This window comes from Myotis davidii, unplaced genomic scaffold, assembly GCF_000327345.1.
Source record: "Myotis davidii unplaced genomic scaffold, ASM32734v1 scaffold18, whole genome shotgun sequence".
Taxonomy (NCBI): Eukaryota; Metazoa; Chordata; class Mammalia; order Chiroptera; family Vespertilionidae; genus Myotis; species Myotis davidii.
The window spans coordinates 7814470-7833671 of record NW_006292696.1 but is presented as its reverse complement, the minus strand read 5'-3'; the positions used below and the strand labels follow the sequence as shown (position 1 = coordinate 7833671).

The following is a 19202-nucleotide window of genomic DNA, read 5'->3' as shown; positions in this document are numbered from 1 at the left end:
AGAAGAACAGTTAGCTATTTACAAAAGAGCTTCCATAAGACTTCCAGCTGATTTCTCAACAGAAACTTTGCAGGCACAAACCATTTAAAGTGATGACGTTGGAGCAAGGAGCTACAACCAGATCACTCTACCTGGCAAAGCTCTCATTTAGAATTGAAGGTCAGATAAAGAACTTTGCGGATAAGAAAAAGTGAAAGGAGTTCATCACCACCAACACAGTACTACATGAAATGTTGAAGGGTATTCTTTAAGAGGAGGAAGAAGAAAAAGAGATAACAAATATGAACAACAAAATGGCAACAAATACATACCTATCAACAATTGAATCTGAAAATCAAAATAAATGAATGAGAAATCTAATGAACAAAATAAACAGGAGAATAAAATAGAATCAGAGGAATGGAAATGGAACAGACTGATGATTGTCAGAGGGGAGATGGATGGGGGGGCCGTGGTAAAAGATTAAACAAAGATATCATATGTATACTAGAGGCCTCATGCCCAAAAATTGTGCACTGGGGGGGAGGGGGTGTCCCCCAGCCCAGCCTGCACTCTCTTGCAGTCCAGGAGCCCTTGGGGGGATGTCTAACTGATGGCTTAGGCCCACTCCAGGAACTGGCAGTCAGACATCCTTAGTGCTGCACCAGTGAGCCCAGCTTCTGGCTGAGCGGCACTCCCTCTGTGGGAGTGCAGGGGCAGCTCCTGCATTGAGTGCCTGCCACCTGGTGATCAGTGTGTGTCATAGCGACCGGTCATTCTGCTGTTCAGTCGATTTGCATATTAGCCTTTTATTATATAGGATATACCAGCCGTGGGCAAACTACGGCCCACGGGCCGGATCCGGCCCATTTGGCTGTTCTATCCAGCCCACAGAGCCGAAAGAGAGGAGGGTCCTCTTGCTCTCCCTTCCTCTCCTTCACCAGCAGCAGTGTTAACATGTATTAGTTCACACAAACACTCCATCCATGCTTTTGTTACAGCCCTCAGGTCCAGTTTAAGAACCCATTGTGGCCCTCGAGTCAAAAAGTTTGCCCACCCCTGGGATATACATTACCTATGGACATGAAAAGAGGGCCTGGGGTGGGATGGGAACTGGATAGAGGGGGGTCAATGAGGGGGAAAAAGAGGAACATCTGCAATAATCTCAACAATAAAGATTAACGCCCCCCCCACTAAAATAAACAAACAAATAAATAAAATGTATCCCAATGCAGAGCACTGCTCTACCAATAGCTGTGAGTTTTTCTTTGGCTCAGGTATTAACATGTAGATCTTCCAGGAAGCTGAGTTCTCAGGGAAACTTTCTAGTGATCATAAGAAAACGTTTGTATGCACATTACTAAAAACGGACAGAAACATCTTGGCTGGTGAGGTGGTTTGGGACTCCAGATTTTGAGAGTCAGATGTAATTCTTCTTAGTTTAGGGAGATGGCTCTGTGGCTTAAGCCCACACATATGCTGGTGAGCATTACTGTATGGGTGGGTGTACACCCTGGAGAGCACATGTTTTCAGCCTGCTGGTGGGAAGAAGGGTTTTCCCTGATTGATGAATCATCTCAGAGGAGACAGTGAGTGAATGGATTCATTGATCATACCTCGACTTGTTTTCTACTGCTCATCTCTGGAACACTGCTTCCTGGGGCTGGAAGTAGTAAAATGAGGAGGGTAATACATACAAATCTGTGAACTTTTCTATATTTTAAATCAATAGTATCTCAGTCTGCTAAAACTGCTGGGTTCCCCCTCGTCATTGATTAGATTTCTTTTATTCTGAATTGAGGATGAATTGTGGTTGTCTTGATGACAGACACCCATCTCACACACAGATGCAGAGATGTGTGTCATAATGAGGTCGTTGACAGGCCAGAGAGAAACATAGCCTCTTCCACTCAGTTTGGGTTGATCCTTAACAAAGTTTCTTGGAACAATCAGCCCAGCAAGGCTTTAGCTCCTGAAAACTTCTGGGCCCACAGCAGTGGGTAAGTGGGTAAGAACTCAACTGTGATAGTTTGTTCTCTGCTCCTTGGTTCCATTCTTAGCTCAAATCCTGCCATTTTTTTTTTTTTTTTTTTTTTTTTACAGGCCATAGTGTATGAAGGCCAAGACAAGAACCCAGAAATGTGCCGAGTCTTGCTTACACACGAGATCATGTGCAGGTAAGAAATACCTTGTTCTCTCCCTTTAATCAGCAAAGAGAAGATGAATTTGTATCTCCAATCTAGGTGAACTCAGGTTTATTTTGGGGTACGCGTTTAATCTTGCTTCTATTAGACAATGTAAAAAGAACCCATGAACCTGAGTATTTGGCACTAAATTGTCAGGCATCAGAATGGTTCTCAATTATTTATCAGAGTCCATCCTGTAAGACATACATTTCCATGTTGATATCTGCACTGTTAATGGGCACAAAGCAGTACCCTCCCCTTCTTCCTTTCAATCAAATAAAATACAATGTAACCCTTTTAGTGTTAATATATGCATTCAACCACATTGCTAGTAAAATGAGTAAGCGTTCTATTGATGTCAGCAGAAGCCTCCATTGATAAGACTTAAGGTATAGTTCCCCCTTTTAATTCTTCCACTTAAAAATAGAACGTCCGTACATAGGCAGCATTCCTCCTTAAACGGAGTGTGGATTTTCTTTCGTCCCCTTCCCCTCCTCCCCGCTTTGACTCTGATCACTTAATCTTAGTAACCCAGTTTGTAACTATGACAGTGTAGCTAATATTTCTGAGGGCTGGTGAGCTTTTGGAAGGATAGCAAAGCGGAGTCCCTGTCACATGCAAATGAGATCTTTATTTTTGCCTGGTATCTGACTGAGGCTACATTTGAAAACAGGCCCCTGGACCACATTCAGTTCCCTGGTCTCAGCCAGTCCTCCACATGTGGGAAAGCAGACCAGAGAATGAACACTTTTTAAATTGCAGTTTAGGATTCTTATTCTTCATAAAGTAACAGTGGTACTTGGCTCCCAGTATATTCTGAGTAATTGGATGAAGCATGAAGGTGCCACTATGCATCACAGAAAGGCTACTAATTGCTTTGTTAGCCATCAGGCGGGGCTCAAGCAGGCTTGGCCCCTGACTATTACTGACCAATCCTGTTAGGGCTTCAGCATGGGTGGGCTTTATTTGCTGCTCATGGACTTGTAGTGAACTCAGTCTTAAAGCTCTATTGGAAATAAATTAGAAAGGGCTTAATGTATAAGCATGTTTACTTACTGAAATCTTAAATATTAACTTCTTTATGTAGAATTATGTATGTGTCTGGAAAATTTCCTTTTTTCTTTTCCTTTAAAAAACATACTTCTAATATATTATTATAAAATATATAGGAGTTTCACAAGTTTTTGCTTCAGTGATTTGTAAAACTTGTTAATTATTCCAAAAACAGGTTGCTTTTCTCTAACTTTAAAGCAGTAGCAAAATCCAAAAATGTGGTCTTAGATTTCTCAGAAGATATTATTAGGCAAAAATCAGCATTATACTGCATACAATAATTGCGTGATTAAAGCTGAGTTGCACTTTACAGAATTAAATGAGTAAAATCATTTTGAAAAGCCTTAAAAAATGACCTCCTTTGTATTACTATTTTTCAGACTGTATTTTAGCTTCCCACAATTAGCATGCTATTAGAATGAATTTTCAATGTTCTATTACCTGTGATTCTAGCAAAATAGGAGACAGACAGGAAGATGGATCTCAACCAATAGGCCACCTAATATCTATATATCATAGATTTGCATCTCAGATCTGCACATGTTTGGACTCTGCTAGAAATAATTCTGTTCTTGAAATACTTAGAGATATATTATGCCTTTCACACACAAGCCTACCCTCTATTAATGCAGTTTATATTTTTCTTGTTCTTAAAATTCATTGGTCCAAAGTATTTTATTATGCTGGTTGCTGTGCTTTACTGCTGGTGTTCTTTCTATTTTTCAGAGACATAAAAATAGCAAAAATAAAATTCTCAAGCCACTGAAGGCAAATGATGATGTTTGTACTGCATGGCTGAGAGGGAAAAGCCATATTCAAAATGCCATCCTGTTAATGTTACAGATTACGGTTTTTCTGGCTGCCTATAGATGTGTAAGGGGGACTGTTTGTTTACCAGGCCGCCATGACCCTATTACACAAACCTGTCATCTATTGTGTGGCTAACCGTCTTTTAAATTGCAAATCAGATGCTCTTTAGGGGGCTTTAGGAAAAAAAAAAACACCTCACTTTCCACACCATCCTATTTCTCTTGATTTCTTGCCTGTTGTAAGTGGAAGTTGGGATGTGCTGAATTTGCACCAGGGGTGCAAATGCAGGCTCAATTATAAGCATAAAATTAGAGTCTGTTCACCATTAATCAGCCTGGCTAATTGCTATGCACCACCATTAGCCATATGGTGTGAAAGACAGCTTGCTCTCCCCAAGATGAAATTTCTCCATTGCAGACATGAAATAGTGAGGGCCCTGGATTCTAAAATAGCATGTTTTAGATATTTAATTTCTAAACAACTTTCTCTGTGCTTTCTATCAAGGCTAACGGCACAATAAAACTTTGCGTTTATGTCACAAAAACTGTATATTTATAGCACCTTGGAGCGATAGTAAAGGAGACAGAGAATTTACATCGACAGGAAAGGGTTTGGGATGGTTCTGTTTTGTTGCGGAAAAGGGGGGAAAGAAAAAAAATGAAAGAAAGAAAAGAAATGAGATAAGAGAAAAGAAGGAAGTTGTGTCTCAGGTGGCTGCAAATTTAAGAAATCCATTTTGTTCTGTTGTGAGGATAACTCCGTGGCACGAGCTGACTAAAGGACTTGCCGCCATTGGATTACAATTATTGCTACTCTTTGAGACAAAACCTTTTTGACTTGGTGGCATAGAGTAGCGGCATAGAGCTCTTTCTGGAATTCTGGGAGAGTTTCTACATTTTTGGTAAATTAGAATCTATCGTTACATTTTGCTAATACCTGGTGGTTAAGGCCTTAAAATAATGTGGTCCCATGAAGGATTAAAAAAAAAAAAAGAAGTTGGAATCCATGAGATTTGATTTTAAGTGCATCTCAGCATCCTGTATTTAAATGTGAATGGAAAACAGGAACTATACTTGGTAGTTGCACCAGCTCCCAGCCTCCCAGGAAGGCTGAAGCAGGCTTTCTCTCCTTCCAGGTTTCCCAGGCTGGGCGCTCTCTTGAGGTGAGCGATCTTTTTCCATGATCAGTGCCTGGCTTCTTGTGGGGCCATGGCTTAGTTCTCAGGGTCAGCCTCTCCCTTGATCAGGCCTCTCTTCCTTTCTCTTTTGCTGGTTTCTTCTGATTTTTCCTTCAGATCCCCACGTCAGCGTGACTTCTTCAGGAAAGCCTCCCTAGCCCTTGTCCTATCCCCTTCGTAGGCATTCCTATCCTATCCTGTGCTTTTCCCTCAAAGCACTCAGAGCATTACAACTGTGGGTCCACGGCCTGTCTTCCTTGCTGGACTAAGGACTTAAAGGCAGGGAAATTACTCAGTTTTCCTCTGTGCCTCAGTTGTTCCACGTGTGAAATGGGTGAAAAATATTATCTCATAGGTAGTTGTTAAGGTTAAATGCTATAACCTATAAATGCTTATCCTGGTGCCTGCCATATAGAAAGTACTGAATGCCTATTGTTAGTATTTATAGCAGTGGCAGTAGTCTTAGTATTAATATTAATAGAAGCAGAAGTAGTAGTCGAAGCCGTAGCAGCAATATCCAGTGTCTAGCTCGGTATCTGGCACATAGTTGTTCAGAGTGAAAGATTGATGAGAACTTTGAAAGGAAGTGAAGTGTTCACAAAAGGCACCAGTGGGGTCCTCGGCCTGGCCTGCGGATCTGGCCCCAACCGGCTCTCCGACATCCCCCGAGGGGTCCCGGATTGCGAGAGGGCTCAGGCCAGGCTGATGGACACCACCTGTGTACAATTGGGGCCTGGGAGGGAGGCAGGAGGTTGGGTCGCTGTGGAGGGACCACAGGAGGGCTCCCCAGCAGCAAGCTCACCTACTGGTTGGAGCGTTTTCCCCCTGGTGGTCAGTGCATGTCATAACGAGTGGTTGAGTGGTCTTGGCATATCATTAGCATATCATACTTTGATTGGTTGAATGGACAACTGGATGACCGGACACTTAGCATATTAGATTTTTATTATATAGGATATATATGTGTGTGGTCCCTACACACACACACACACACACACGCACATATATATATATATATCCTCCATTCTTCCCCACTCTTATTTCATAATGTACTTTGTTCATTCTCGGTGTGGTGGTTAAGGATGTTTTCATTCATTCTTTTAGCCCCTACTATCTGCAAAGCACTGTGGAATGCTGAGCCCCAAAGGACTGAGTCCTGTAGTAGGAGAGCTGACAGATTAGATGAGACTTGTGGGCAGAGAACCAGACTGCCCTGTAGAAAGAGTTGACTGTGATCAGAGCTGAGACAAAGGATTGTGGCTATTCAGAGAAGACAGGACATACTTGTAGGCAGATAGTAGCCTCAGAAATGGGGAGGAGGGTGAGATAGGACAAGGATGTTAGAGGATGCATGAAGAAGTGTTTGGACCCATTTGTTGGGGTCCAGGTAGGATTTCTCTTTGGAGAGGTCTAAAGGTGGGTGGTCCTATGGCCTGGAGCTGGGAAGAGAGTCAGGGTGAAAGACAACCCACTTCAGAAGTCTCTTCCCAACGGTGAGAGTTGAAGCTATGGGCTTATAAGGGGTTGACAAGGTGGGAGAAAAGAGAGAGAAGGGTCCTTGGATACAATCTTGGGGAACAATCACACAGTAGCAGGAGGGAGGGTGTGCTCAAGAATTAGGGAAAAGAACCTTGAGCATTCAGAGCTTAAAAATAAAAGGAGGGTGTTTCAAAGACATGGGCCATCCATGTAAGTGCTAGGGAGGCTCCACATGGATATGAAGATGGAGAAAATCAGCAAAAAGGTCACTGGTGAACCAAGCCAGTTTTTATGGGGTCAAGGTGGCAAGAACTTATGGAGACTCTGGCAAGGAGAGAGTTGGACAGCAAAGAAACTAACTCAAGAAACAAGATGGAGCAAGTCTTTTTTGTTGTTGTTGTTGTTAAGAGAATGGGAAAACTTGACAATGTATGTAAACTGAGGGAAAGAATGAATTTATCCTCACAACCATTAATCAGACTCTTCGGGTAATTCTTATATCTCCTTCTCAAGCCACTTTGGCTAAATAGGCAAGATATTTTACTTTTTATTGCAAAGCTTAGAGATTGATATGATGTTTTTCTCTAGTTGAGAGAGCCTCTACTTATCGGAAAAACTGCATGTTCCTAAGATGAGGATCTGCAGGTCCCACGACTAGGAGACATCTAACCGTTTCTTGCCGTGATTTATGGAGCTGCGTGTCAGCACACTGGAGATACACCACCTGTGTCAGGCTGCTATGGAAGAGACTCATAAGTTTGCCTTCCCTGGGTGTGCAGAATTGTCCAGGAGATGCACGAGCCTGCTGGGGAAAGGGCTGCTGTTTTGAGCCCACAGTGTACTTATGGCATCAGGTGCCGGGTACCCACTCCTGTGACAGGCCACATTGCTCTCCTGCCAGTTGGGTCGCAGGTTGAGAAGGGATGTGAAATAGTGGGAGTCCTGCCCTGTGACAAAACAAATTAGGCAACTCCAAGCCCTCCCACACGATAGATGTCTGCGTTAGGGAGCCAATACCAGGTCTGAGTCTGGCACAGTGCCTGCCACACAAGTAGGAGCCGGAGAAACACCTTTTTGACTAGATGAAGACCCATTCATCACACAGTAATGAGGGTATAATTATCACTGTGAGTTCTTTCACTACCACATTAACTTTTCTTTTGAAATGCTTTTGAGTTTGTTGTCCCAATGTACTATATTGTTTCATTCTGAGCCCTCTTCTGCCTTACACATAAGGGAGTCTGTGCTCTTTTCAGCCGCCCTTGGTTGATGCCTGTCTTGTGTATGGTGGAGGCTGGTGCCCACCTTTCTGGGTTCTGAGTTCCATGGAAGAAACTAGGGGAGGTTCAGCTCAGAGCACAGAGGACTCTTGAGGGCAGGAAACAGTCATGGGAAGAAGGACAGGTCTTTGCTTGGTGCTCTGGTTAGAATTAGGGAGCTACAGGGGGGTCAATGTCAGCTCAGCCTAAGGGAAGACCTTCCTTCTCCCACTGACAATTGATTTTTCATTTTGCAGTGGGAAAGTAATAATGCAATACAAAACAGAAGACTGAAAATGTATTTAAATAAAATATACGCCCTCCATTATTCCCCATTCCTATTTCCTTGTTATAGGTTACAGCTTTGAGGTATCTATTCATTTATTAAATATTTTCCAAGGGCCAGAGTGTACTAGGCTCTGTTCTGGTTGCTGGGGATATAAAGGTGAATAAAAACATCTCAGGTCCTGTCCTCATGGGGTTTATATTCAAGTGTGAGTGTCAGACAATAATGAAGAAGACAAATAATATAAAATATAATGTGGGGAGTGCTAGGAAGAAAAGTGCAGAATAAGGGACTGGAGAGCTCTGGGTGGTCAGGGAAGCCTTTCTAAGGCAGTGACTTTGTGCAGAGATTTGAGTGACGTGAGGGTGTGGACCATGCTTGTGACATCCCCCCCCCCCACATTTTTCTCTCAGAAATTGGACCATACCATACATACTATTTTGCAACTTGTTTTTCTCAGTTCACAATATAATGTCGATTTCATGATAATTCATAAAACCCACCTTCATTCATTTTTAATGCTGCACAGAACTCCATATATACATGTACATATATATATATACTATATAAATATATATATATATATATTTAAAGGGGGCTCATATCATAGACATTATTTTTTTATCACCCCAGGTGCAGAGTAGAGACCAAGTGTCTCATTTTGGGAAAATTATATGATGCAGTGACATGACCTGGGAGACAGGAACCTGTTGGAATATTTTTCACCCTTTGCCTAAAGTTTTTTTATAAGTGATAAGTGACTTCCAGCAGCCCCTTGATTCTGTTTTCTCTTCCTTCATTCCCCCATTTTAGTCTTATTCTGTCCCTCCTTCTGCACTCCTGTCCTTCGAATCTGCCTCCTACTCTGGGTCCCTTGGGGCACAGCATAGAGGGGATGGTTCTTATTTATGCTATTCTTCAATTCCTCTGGCTTCTCTCTAAGTCATTTTTATTTGGGACAGATTAAGTCAAAGGACATATCTCTGGCCTAGTGTGGCCCTCGCCTGGGGGAGGTGGTTTTGGTGTATGGGATGCAGTGATAGTGACCCCTCCTTCCATCTGGAGTGCCTGCCCAGAGGGTCATCTTGGCTCTCTTTATCTGTCACCTTTCTGCTTTCGTGGATTATATTCTCTCACCCCAATACATTATACTCATTCATGAAGTTAATCAATCCAATATTTGAGCTTCTCTGTTCTATTCTAGGTTTCATGCTGCTCCTTAGGTAACTAAAATTGACAGTTTTTTCCTTTATGAAGAATATGGGTTAATGAAGGAGGAGTGTGGAAGGAGAAAGATAGCAACAAAACACACACAAATATATATATGTTTTTATTGTGTTAAGTGCCCTGAAAGGAAAAACAGGACAAACCTAACTTTGATTAAGGGCAGTTGTCAGGGCCAGCCTCTCAGAGGAAAGAGCCTAGAGGTTGAAGTCTGACGGGGGACGAGGGGCTGCCTAACTAGGGAGGGGAATAAGGAGGAGCAGAGCAGGTGGGAAGCCTGGCCTGGGCCTGGGATCAGACTCAGTGTGCCTATCAGAGAGATTGAAATTGGCCAGTGAGCCTGCAGCTTGCAAGTTGGAGAAGAGTGACAGGAGATTGGGAGGTGGTCTGGCATCCTGTCATGCCATAGATTTATTCTAAGTGTTGTGGGAAGGCATGAAAAGGTCCTGGGCAGTGAAGTGACACAGTCCCATTGACATTTTGAAAAGATCACTCAGGCTGTTGCAGGGAGTGAAGAGTAGGCAGCAAGAGTAGGCCACTGGAGGAATCCAAGGACAAATGAAAGTGATTGGACCAGGGCGGTGGCAGTGGGGAGGGAGAGAATCAGGTAAGCTTGAGATGTAGATTCTACTCCACAATTATCATCATGCAAATTGGAGGAGACTGGGGGGCAGTGGGGAGGAAGAGGACATTTAGTCTTGGGGAGGGCGTGGACACTGGGGACTTGCATTACCCACTCACTGTTTTGAAAAAGAAATGAAAAAAAAGGAGAAACAGACCATCTCATTCATTGGTTTTCTCCATGGATAAAGGGGGCTGTGGGCTCTGTAGATGGGCTGCTTTTGGAGAGTTGCTGCCTCTGAGGAGGAGGCAGGAGCTGGGAGTGACAATGATGCTGAGCGCTTACTATGTCCAATCACGGAGCCCGGCCTTACACCCTTACTGCATTGAATCTGCGCCTCCTCACTTAGGGGTGGGTACAACCATTGTTCCGTTTTACAAATGAGGGAACTGTGAGCTGTGAGGGGTAGCACCTTGCTCAAGGCAACACAGGTAGTTCTGTCTGATTCCAGAGCCAGTGTTTTTAACCACTGTGCTCTTCTGCCCTTGAAATGTAGGCATAGAGCAGTGGTTCTCAACCTTCTGGCCCTTTAAATACAGTTCCTCATGTTGGACCCAACCATAAAATTATTTTCATTGCTACTTCATAACTGTAATGTTACTACTGTTATGAATCATAATGTAAATATCTGATATGCAGAATCAATGGAATAAATATCCTTGAGTGAGGATTAACAAAACAAAAAAGAAGTTAAACCTCAGTAAAAAGAGTAAAGGGTTTACCGGCAGTGGTTCTCAACCTTCCTAATGCTGCAGCCCTTTAATACAGTTCCTCATGTTGTGGTGACCCCCAACCATAAAATTAATTTCGTTGCTACTTCATAACTGTAATGTTGCTACTGTTATGAATCGTAATGTAAATATCTGATATGCAGGATGGTCTTAGGCGACCCCGTGAAAGTCATTTCAACCGTCAAGGGGGTCACGACCCACAGGTTGAGAACAGCTGGCACAGAGGCTCAGAGTTTAGGGAGGATGGAGTTGAGTTTTTAACTTTTTTTTTTTTTCATTCGTCCCAACGACTGTACTTCTCATTCCTGTTCCTCACGTGTCTTATACATTGGGACACGTTGGGCCTTCTATCCCGGGAGCACTAGTACCGCAGAGCTCATGGCCTGGAGGGAACAGTTCCCTCCGAATCAGACAGGCAAAAACTATAGGGGGTGGAGTGGTTTTTAGCTGGGGCTTTGACAAAGGAAATACAATTCTTAGTATTGCTTTCCGAACATATGGGAGACACAGAATTAGCACCAAATTTGGAAGCTGACTCTCTTCTCAGGGATATAGTTACAGCAAGGAAAGAGACGTCCCAACTTTGGTGAGAGACTCCCTATGCAGAAGTATATCTCTTGGTCCTGAAAGTGAAGTTCAATGTTTGATTCTCTCTGGCAGCTCTAAATTTAGGCTCTGTGATCTGTGATTCACTAAGTCAAGTGTGTGTGTGTGTGTGTGTGTGTGTGTGTGTGAGAGAGAGAGAGAGAGAGAGAGAGAGAGATATCATGCATGTGTGCCTGTGTAAGAAAGTGGGAGCAAAGTGCATATTATTTGTGCATGGTAATGTATAACCCTATTTGCTTTTATAGCCTGCCCCTGTGGACAGACAATGTTTTATTTGCAAACAAGTCTCAGGTGCATAGGTTTCCATTGATCATGGGTAACTTTCAAAAACCATAATTTTTTACCCTTTAGAAGCATCTTAAGGTCACAGCTGGGGTGGGACTTGGGTATGGGTGCGTTTTTTGCCCATGGCTGCTTTTTCTGATCTAATAAAGAGCGCCCACTCTCTGGGCTGTGCTAGCCTTTCGATCGACTGTCCCTAGTGCTTCCAGAAAACGTAAGTGGTGACCAGTGCAGGACACAAAAGCACAAGAGGGCATGCTGGTCTCCACTTTCTTTTACCCCGTTTCTTGGTTTGTCTTAATTATCGTGTCATACTTTTATTCTCATGAAGATGGTTCAAAAGCAAGCGCTGGCAGCTTTAGGATGTTAGAAAGCATGTGGTTGAAGAAAATGTCTCCCATAAAAGAGAGAGGAGGAGGAAAGGAATCCATTTAATACAAAATGACTGGAGGGGGAGAAATCACTCATCCCTCATTATTGACGCGTTCCACACAATTAGTGTGATCTTGAGGGAAGAACGTTTGAGCCACCCACAACCCTGAATATTCTCATTGGGTAGATGTAATAATAATGCATTTCACAGTGAGCCCTCCCAATACTGCGGGCAGTGATGGGGAGACCCCATCATAGGGCTGTCGGTCCTGGCTCCCAGAGAGTCAGTCCCTTTCTCTCCTCCTTTGTGCAGGGAGAGGTTAAGCCTGGCCATTAACCCATAGGTGACCCAAATAGAATTTTCTGTCCTAGGGATCCATTGATTGCCAGGTATGGCTTTGTGGTAATTCTAGCATTTGCAACCCAGCAATTTGAACCTTCTGTCTGTCTAAATGATGATTTTACGTTGTAATGGTTGTACTAAATCCTTTCGCTTTTGCTCCATAGCCGCTGTTGTGACAAGAAAAGCTGTGGCAACCGAAATGAGACTCCCTCAGATCCAGTGATAATTGACAGGTAGGGACCACTCTACTTTCACTGGATTCTTATTCCTCATTATAATGAGACACCTGCCTCGTGTCGCTCATGGAATGCATGTGGCCGAAATCTGCCTGTTGGTCATGACTTAATCCGCGCCGAGCTATTGCGATTCCTGGGAAAGCCATATGGAATGTTCTTTGGAGGCCTGTTCTCTTGGATTGCTCCGGTTTTGTGTCTGATTCATGCTCCTAAAGGAATATTTTTTTCCCCCGACTTTCAGTGGCTCAGTCCTCACGCTGTGCCAGGAAGCTTCAGAAATAAAATAATAATAGTTTGTGATTTATGAAATGTGGTTGGGTGCTTATAAATATTTAACTTTTATTTGAAAAATGTTTGAATCATTATCACTTTTAGCTACAGTAGTTCTGTTGGATGTAATCCATCTACATTTTAAGGTTTTATTTATGCATAAAAGCAGTTTTAAAGAGATCTGCGAACCAAGATTTTCCTACTGTTATTTCCTGGGTTTGATTGTAGCTCAGACTGTATCGTAAGTTGATTAATTTATCCTGCTTGTCTTAATTATCGTGTTTTTAAACAGATCCATATTACTAATCTGACATGACCGAGTAAATCACTGTGGAACGATAAATCTGTTTTAGTTGTTCGGTGCAATTTGAAGCCAGTATGTGCACATATTATGCAAAGCTGCATTCCAAATATTCATTTTACATTTTAATTATTGAAATTCATTGTATGGAAACATGTATGATAAACCATTTGTTACATAGCACTACTCATTGAGAGTTAAATGGCCTGGAAGGTTTATAGATGCTGTCGGTTGTCAGCTAGGAAAAGAGCTAGCACCCTCCACTAGCAGGAAGAGAGTCTTGTAAGCAAGACTGATTCCTCATTGCAGGGACCTACAGCTGAGCAAAAGTCTCTTTTGGAGTTTGATGATATTGTTTTTTGACAATGCCCCCCCCCCTCCCCCCACTTATCTGTCTTCACAATTCTTTTTACCATTTAGGGACTTACTTGCTTTATCATTTTTTAGTGAACTGGAAAGTGTTTGCTTCATCATAATTTATGACAAAAAATTGGTTGTTGATTTTGACATATGTGGTTCTTCAGGCTTAAGCCCAATTTCGTTTATTTTTATATTTTAAGCCCAATTTTGATTGCCCAGTAGCTTCCTAAAGCTCACATTTCAATCGGATATTTTACTTAAATATTTCTCACTAATGTTCACTAACAACATACACTTTTGCCCGATAAATAAATATGAATATACTTGATTCAAAGGCAACACAGGTAATGTTTGCGGTGTAGTGAGGTAGTGTGCTGTCTATAGAATTAGAATGGCATATTCATCTGAGACCGCAGGCCTGCAATTGATATAATATTTTTTTCTGCAACAGAAGATAGATCTTCAAATAATATACAACAATGAGTATCACCTTTGTGCTGTTTGTTTCATTTAAATACACCTTTTCAAAATACCACTTCTTATTTTAAGTAAGTTTTTCTTACTCATCCATTAAAAAGAAAGTGTTCTGATCAAAGGACCAGCCCAGATCGTCCCCCCAAATTTGAAACTACGCATTTTGTTCTGCTACCCAGTTCCTTTTGGTTTAGATGATGACAAGAACTTACCTTGCCACACTCAATGAAAACACTTTTTTTGCTTGTGAATGGGTTAAGCTTTTAAGTTCTTCGTTTGGTTTTAAGCTGTGACTCTGATATAGAAGGTTGATAGGAGTGTGGTTTGAATAACATTTGATTTTGACCTGTTCCTGTGGGTTGCGATGGCATAAGAAACTTGACTCAGCAGCACTGTAATTAGCCCGGCCCGTGTTTTTGAAACAGGATTGTGTTACCTGGATTGCATTAGTGTGGCTTCTATTGTTGCCGCTTTGCATCTGTCCCAGTAGGGTACTTAAAACCTTTTCTTGGCTGGGGTAGTTCAAACAATTTAGGCAAAATAAGTATGCACTTTATACTGTTGGTGGCTTTCGAGATATTACTCACGACATTTATCCTTTTCCTTTTTTTTTTCCTTTTTGGTCTGACAAAGTAGAAAACTGCGTGTAGCCAGTGTTGGTCTCTTAAGAGAGGAGAATTTTACAAACAGCTGAAACCCAGTGCGTCTGCACACGTCCAGCATATGTTTATTTGCTGGCTGTTGCCACTGTCTCCCGTGAACTCCTTTTAAGCAGTGATGCCAGCTGATATGCAAAAACCCATTTAACTATTCTTTATTTGCATCTGAGTTTTCAGAATTTGCTCTTCAGTTGGCCAAAGGCTTTTAAAGCTCCAGTCTTGTCTATGCTGACGTGTGAAACTTCCATTTTTAACGACGAGAGAAGAGAATAATAATAAGAGCTCACACACAAGGAAGGGCAAAATAGAAAAGATTTTTCAATTCCATACAATTGCAAAGAAAAAAAAAATGAAGACAACGGTGTTTGAATTTCATAGTTTCCAATTTGGTTCTATATTACTGATTGCATAATATCTGTGTTACACGCTTAGGGTTTGATTTGTTTTCAGATTTATGGATGTGAATCCCTGCATATTTAGGAAAAGTAGGTTATGGGGCCTGTATTCAGTAGCAGTAGTAACTGTTTTTACAAGATGCACACAGTATGTAATTATAGAGCTGAGGGTATAGGCAATCGTTGTGTTAGGATTTAGCATAGTTTTAACCCACAGTTACCTTTTGGGCACCAATACTTTTTAGCTCCCTTTGCTTGTCCTTCGGATTTTGGAAGAACACTGCTGAAAAAAAAAAGACTTTAAGCAGTGGTTATGCAGGGAAACTATTTATAGGGGAGATAGAAGAGGCTCTCCGGTCATACGGCAATGGTGCAGGGTAAGCTATTTCTGTGTTGAATTTTGGCTATATTATTTGCTGCCAGTGATTTGGGGACATCAGCTTGGCACAGTCTATCCAAAAAGTGGAATTAACAAAATCAGCAGTAGCACACTATGATGTAGAAAATGACTCCTTTTACAGTTGTGACAATTTGTCGAGTCACTTCGAAAAGCTTGTTGGAAAATTCCTGCAAACGTAGAAAGTGTGCATCTGCAGTTGACTGCCAGGTTATATTTTAAATTTCTGCCTGATACCAAATGGCTGGATGAAGAGTGACAAAACCCAGGCTGTGCCCAGTGATCCAGATATTTGGGCTGTGTAGACATGGGAAAAGTCAAATGTCTTAGGTTTAATAGCTGATGACCAGGAACTAATAATAGCAAATTTCATTATTGTTGAGGTAAAGGGCTATGTATAGTAATTATTGTTAAATAAAAAGCAAAACAATGATTTGCAGTTATTGAATTACAGTGGAGATTGACTTAACATATTCACACAGTAACTCATATTTGAATTTAAAAGGTTTGCAATAAAATTCATGTTTAGAAATTGAATAAATTGTAGTTTTATTACCACATTGGATATCCTTGTGTCCTAACCTTTTTCCTTGGAGTTATCTAAGTTCAATAAATAAAACCTCATTAGAACTATTCCCATTTCAACGAGTTTATTAAATTTTGCAGGAGTAATTAGCATAAGCTGTGCTAATTTTTCTGGAAGACTAATGAGGGAGGTTCTTAATTAGGTTTACTTCGTAAGAATCAGAAAAGATGATAATGACAAAAGTCACATAGGGTAGTCTGAATTGGGAACCCAGTTTTTCTGAATCTGTAAAAAAAGCTTCCACTTTCTAGTTGCAAAGTTCTTTATAAATGCTTGAACTGAATATATTAAATGTGCAGAATGTCATTCCGTATCTAGTTGTTAGGATTACCATCCATTCTTAGTTTGCTTCACAAAACTCTTTATTTTTCTACCCTTGACTCACTAAACTATCTTTAAGCAATGACATGGATGAATACAAGTGGTCTTACACAAACGTTTCTTTCTCCAAATTATACTGCAGGATTCCTTCCACATGGAGCCCTAATATTTCTCGCCAGATTTGTGTCACCTATTGTCAGTAAAGCAGGTTAGGGGATGACTCAATATTTGTGTTTTTTTTTTTCAATTTTATTCTATCAATGTGCTTGATAGTCTAGTTAGGCCACTAAATAAAAGGAAAAAATAAGAGCTCAATTCTTTATTTCCTTGTACTGTGGATCTTGAGCAGTTAATAGTGATTTTTTGAAAACAGAAATAATACAAGATGAAATTCTTCCTCAAATTATCTCTGTCTCGTGTGAATTTAGACGTAGCCCTTTTGGGATATGCAGCTCAAGCAACCTGCAAGTTTTAAGTTCCCCAGAGCCAATATTTAAAGCATGGATTTTTAAAGCTTGTCAATTAAGATACCTCTAAAGATTTTGGGTTTGCACATTGTAACCTTAACAGATTTGTCTTTATTTTCCACTTACACAAATTCTTGTGTCTATGTTTGAGATGAAAGCTTTGACATGTAACATAAAAAATACATATCGATTTCATAGAGTGAGAAACATAGTCTGGAATTACTCTTCTTCCACTTACCCAAGGGTCCCCTAAAAAGAAAAAAAAAAGCCTAAGATCTTCCATATCTAGATCGCTTTCATTTAGGTAACAGTAATTGGGTTTGTTTTATGTTTATTGGTTGAAAAATGTTCAGGAGTAAAAATATTAGGATGCTTATTTTACCTGTTGATTTTATAGACTGTATAGAAAACCTTAACCATGTCAGGGTTGATCAAAGAACAGATTTTATTTACCATCTACATCTAAGAGATATAAATACTGTGATAGTACATTTCATAAAGTGCAGTGTTATCATCAAGCTAATTTCTTGATTGAATTGATCCCGATATATTTATATAACACGTATGTTCATTTGTATAACAGGAAAATAATATTAAAACTTTAGAATTAGCATATAATTTTGTGGTTTTTTTGTGTTTTTTTTTTTAACCATGGAGCAGAGTGGGGTATATCCTAATTTCTAAATTCACAATCATGAGGTTGTGAAGGCATCTGGGCCCCTCAACAATAAATGACTTCCTTCTGTCTTTTATTAACAGAGGTAAACCTCAAAGCCATTAAATTTTTTTTTTATCTTCTGTAAAAATAAAGTCTTCAACTGACATGAATATAAACATATACTTTTATTCAAGTTGCAAATGAGGCTTTCAGACAGAATTTCTTGGTTTCATTTCATTGACCTTTCAACTCTTAATATTTTGGTCTTCATTCAGTTTTTAGAAGGACCAATCACTAAACATAATCCCTCTGTAAGATACACAAATGACTGCTTGGGGTGTGAAAAACCAGAGGTGTGCCTGCATTTCTTGGAGTTCTGATACGCCTTTATACCACCCGATTTCCTAACCTGGAATGCTGGGTTCAAGTAAAAGGAGGAGGAATTCACCTTTTAAAGTTGCCCCAGGCAGGATAATTGCTGTCCTCTTGGTTCATTTGGGAGGTTGCATTTTTCTAAGAGTGACAAGCCAGCGTCTCCAAGCATGAATTTACGGATGTTTATTAAGCCTAGCATATTTAAACATTTGTTTTCTCAGTGGGAATTCATATGCGATTATTAGGAATGAGACTTATGTGAGAGAGTATCATTCTAAATTTTATCACATATCAGATAATACCATTCTGAATATGAGATGAGCCCTGTACACTTCACTGCAGTTTGCTGCCGTGTTAAGAAAATAACGAATACAATAAGCTAATAGCAGCCTATATCCCATTTGCTATCAGCTATTCCCAAATACACAACCAGGATACATTAAAATGCATTTCAAATATGCTGACAATATATCATAATGCAAAGCACTTTTACATGGTCTAATGCTACTGCAGACACTGTATAATGAACAACAGTGGTTTTCCTGTAAAGGAAATAATGGCAGCAACTTCCAAGAAATGTATTTAACGGAGATTCAGAGAATCCGCAGTGGATATGTGTAACTGGTCTGGGCGTCAGCTCATGGTGTGGGTTTTTCTTACCCCATTTCATCATAACTTTGCTTTCATAATGGTTGTAGAAAAATACAGAAAAGCAGTACAAAGTCCCCTGTGTGTCACCTGGCAACTTTGCACCATCAGTTTGTGATGAGAATATATCACTGTATTAAATATGCTTTTACTTTTCTAATAGAAGTTGCTTAGAATGAAAATAAAACCACACTCCTCTCAAGTTAAACTCTTCATTGATGAATTTCCCTCATTTCTCCTTACTTCCAGTACCTGACCAAACTCTTTAATAAAAATTGACCAGATTTTTAAAACTCTAGTTAGAGGTTCCTGCATATAAAGAGATAGTATTTTGGTCATTTTAAATTGAGGCAGTATTTGAAATAGATAACTAATTCTTCCTCCCCTCCCCTGTCCACAGCCCATCCCTCTCCATACAAACTGTGTAACTATATACAGCCCCGGACAATATAAAAGTGACCTAAATACTCCAATTGCAGTCAATGAAATATGGTGAACAGTGCAGGTTTGTCTTTGGTTGCTCGCTGCCTTTAAAGGTGTGGGTAGATGAAGATAAATCTCCCTCCCAAACTCTTTCTCCAGTTACAAGCCTTTGTCCAGAAGCAAATGAAGGTTTTAACGTTACAGTACTTATTGATAGAATTTT

General features: G+C 40.7%; 1 protein-coding gene across 2 annotated transcripts in view; it reads left to right on the top strand.

Moving 5' to 3' along the window:
* EBF1 (early B-cell factor 1) overlaps positions 1-19202 on the top strand; it is a 392963-nt gene that overhangs the window by 13379 nt on the left and 360382 nt on the right. For both annotated transcript variants that reach the window (XM_006766302.2, XM_015565648.1), the window contains exons 3-4: positions 2083-2156; positions 12574-12642. In XM_006766302.2, the coding sequence (XP_006766365.2) occupies positions 2083-2156; positions 12574-12642 (143 nt within the window). The remainder of the gene's footprint in view (positions 1-2082; positions 2157-12573; positions 12643-19202) is intronic.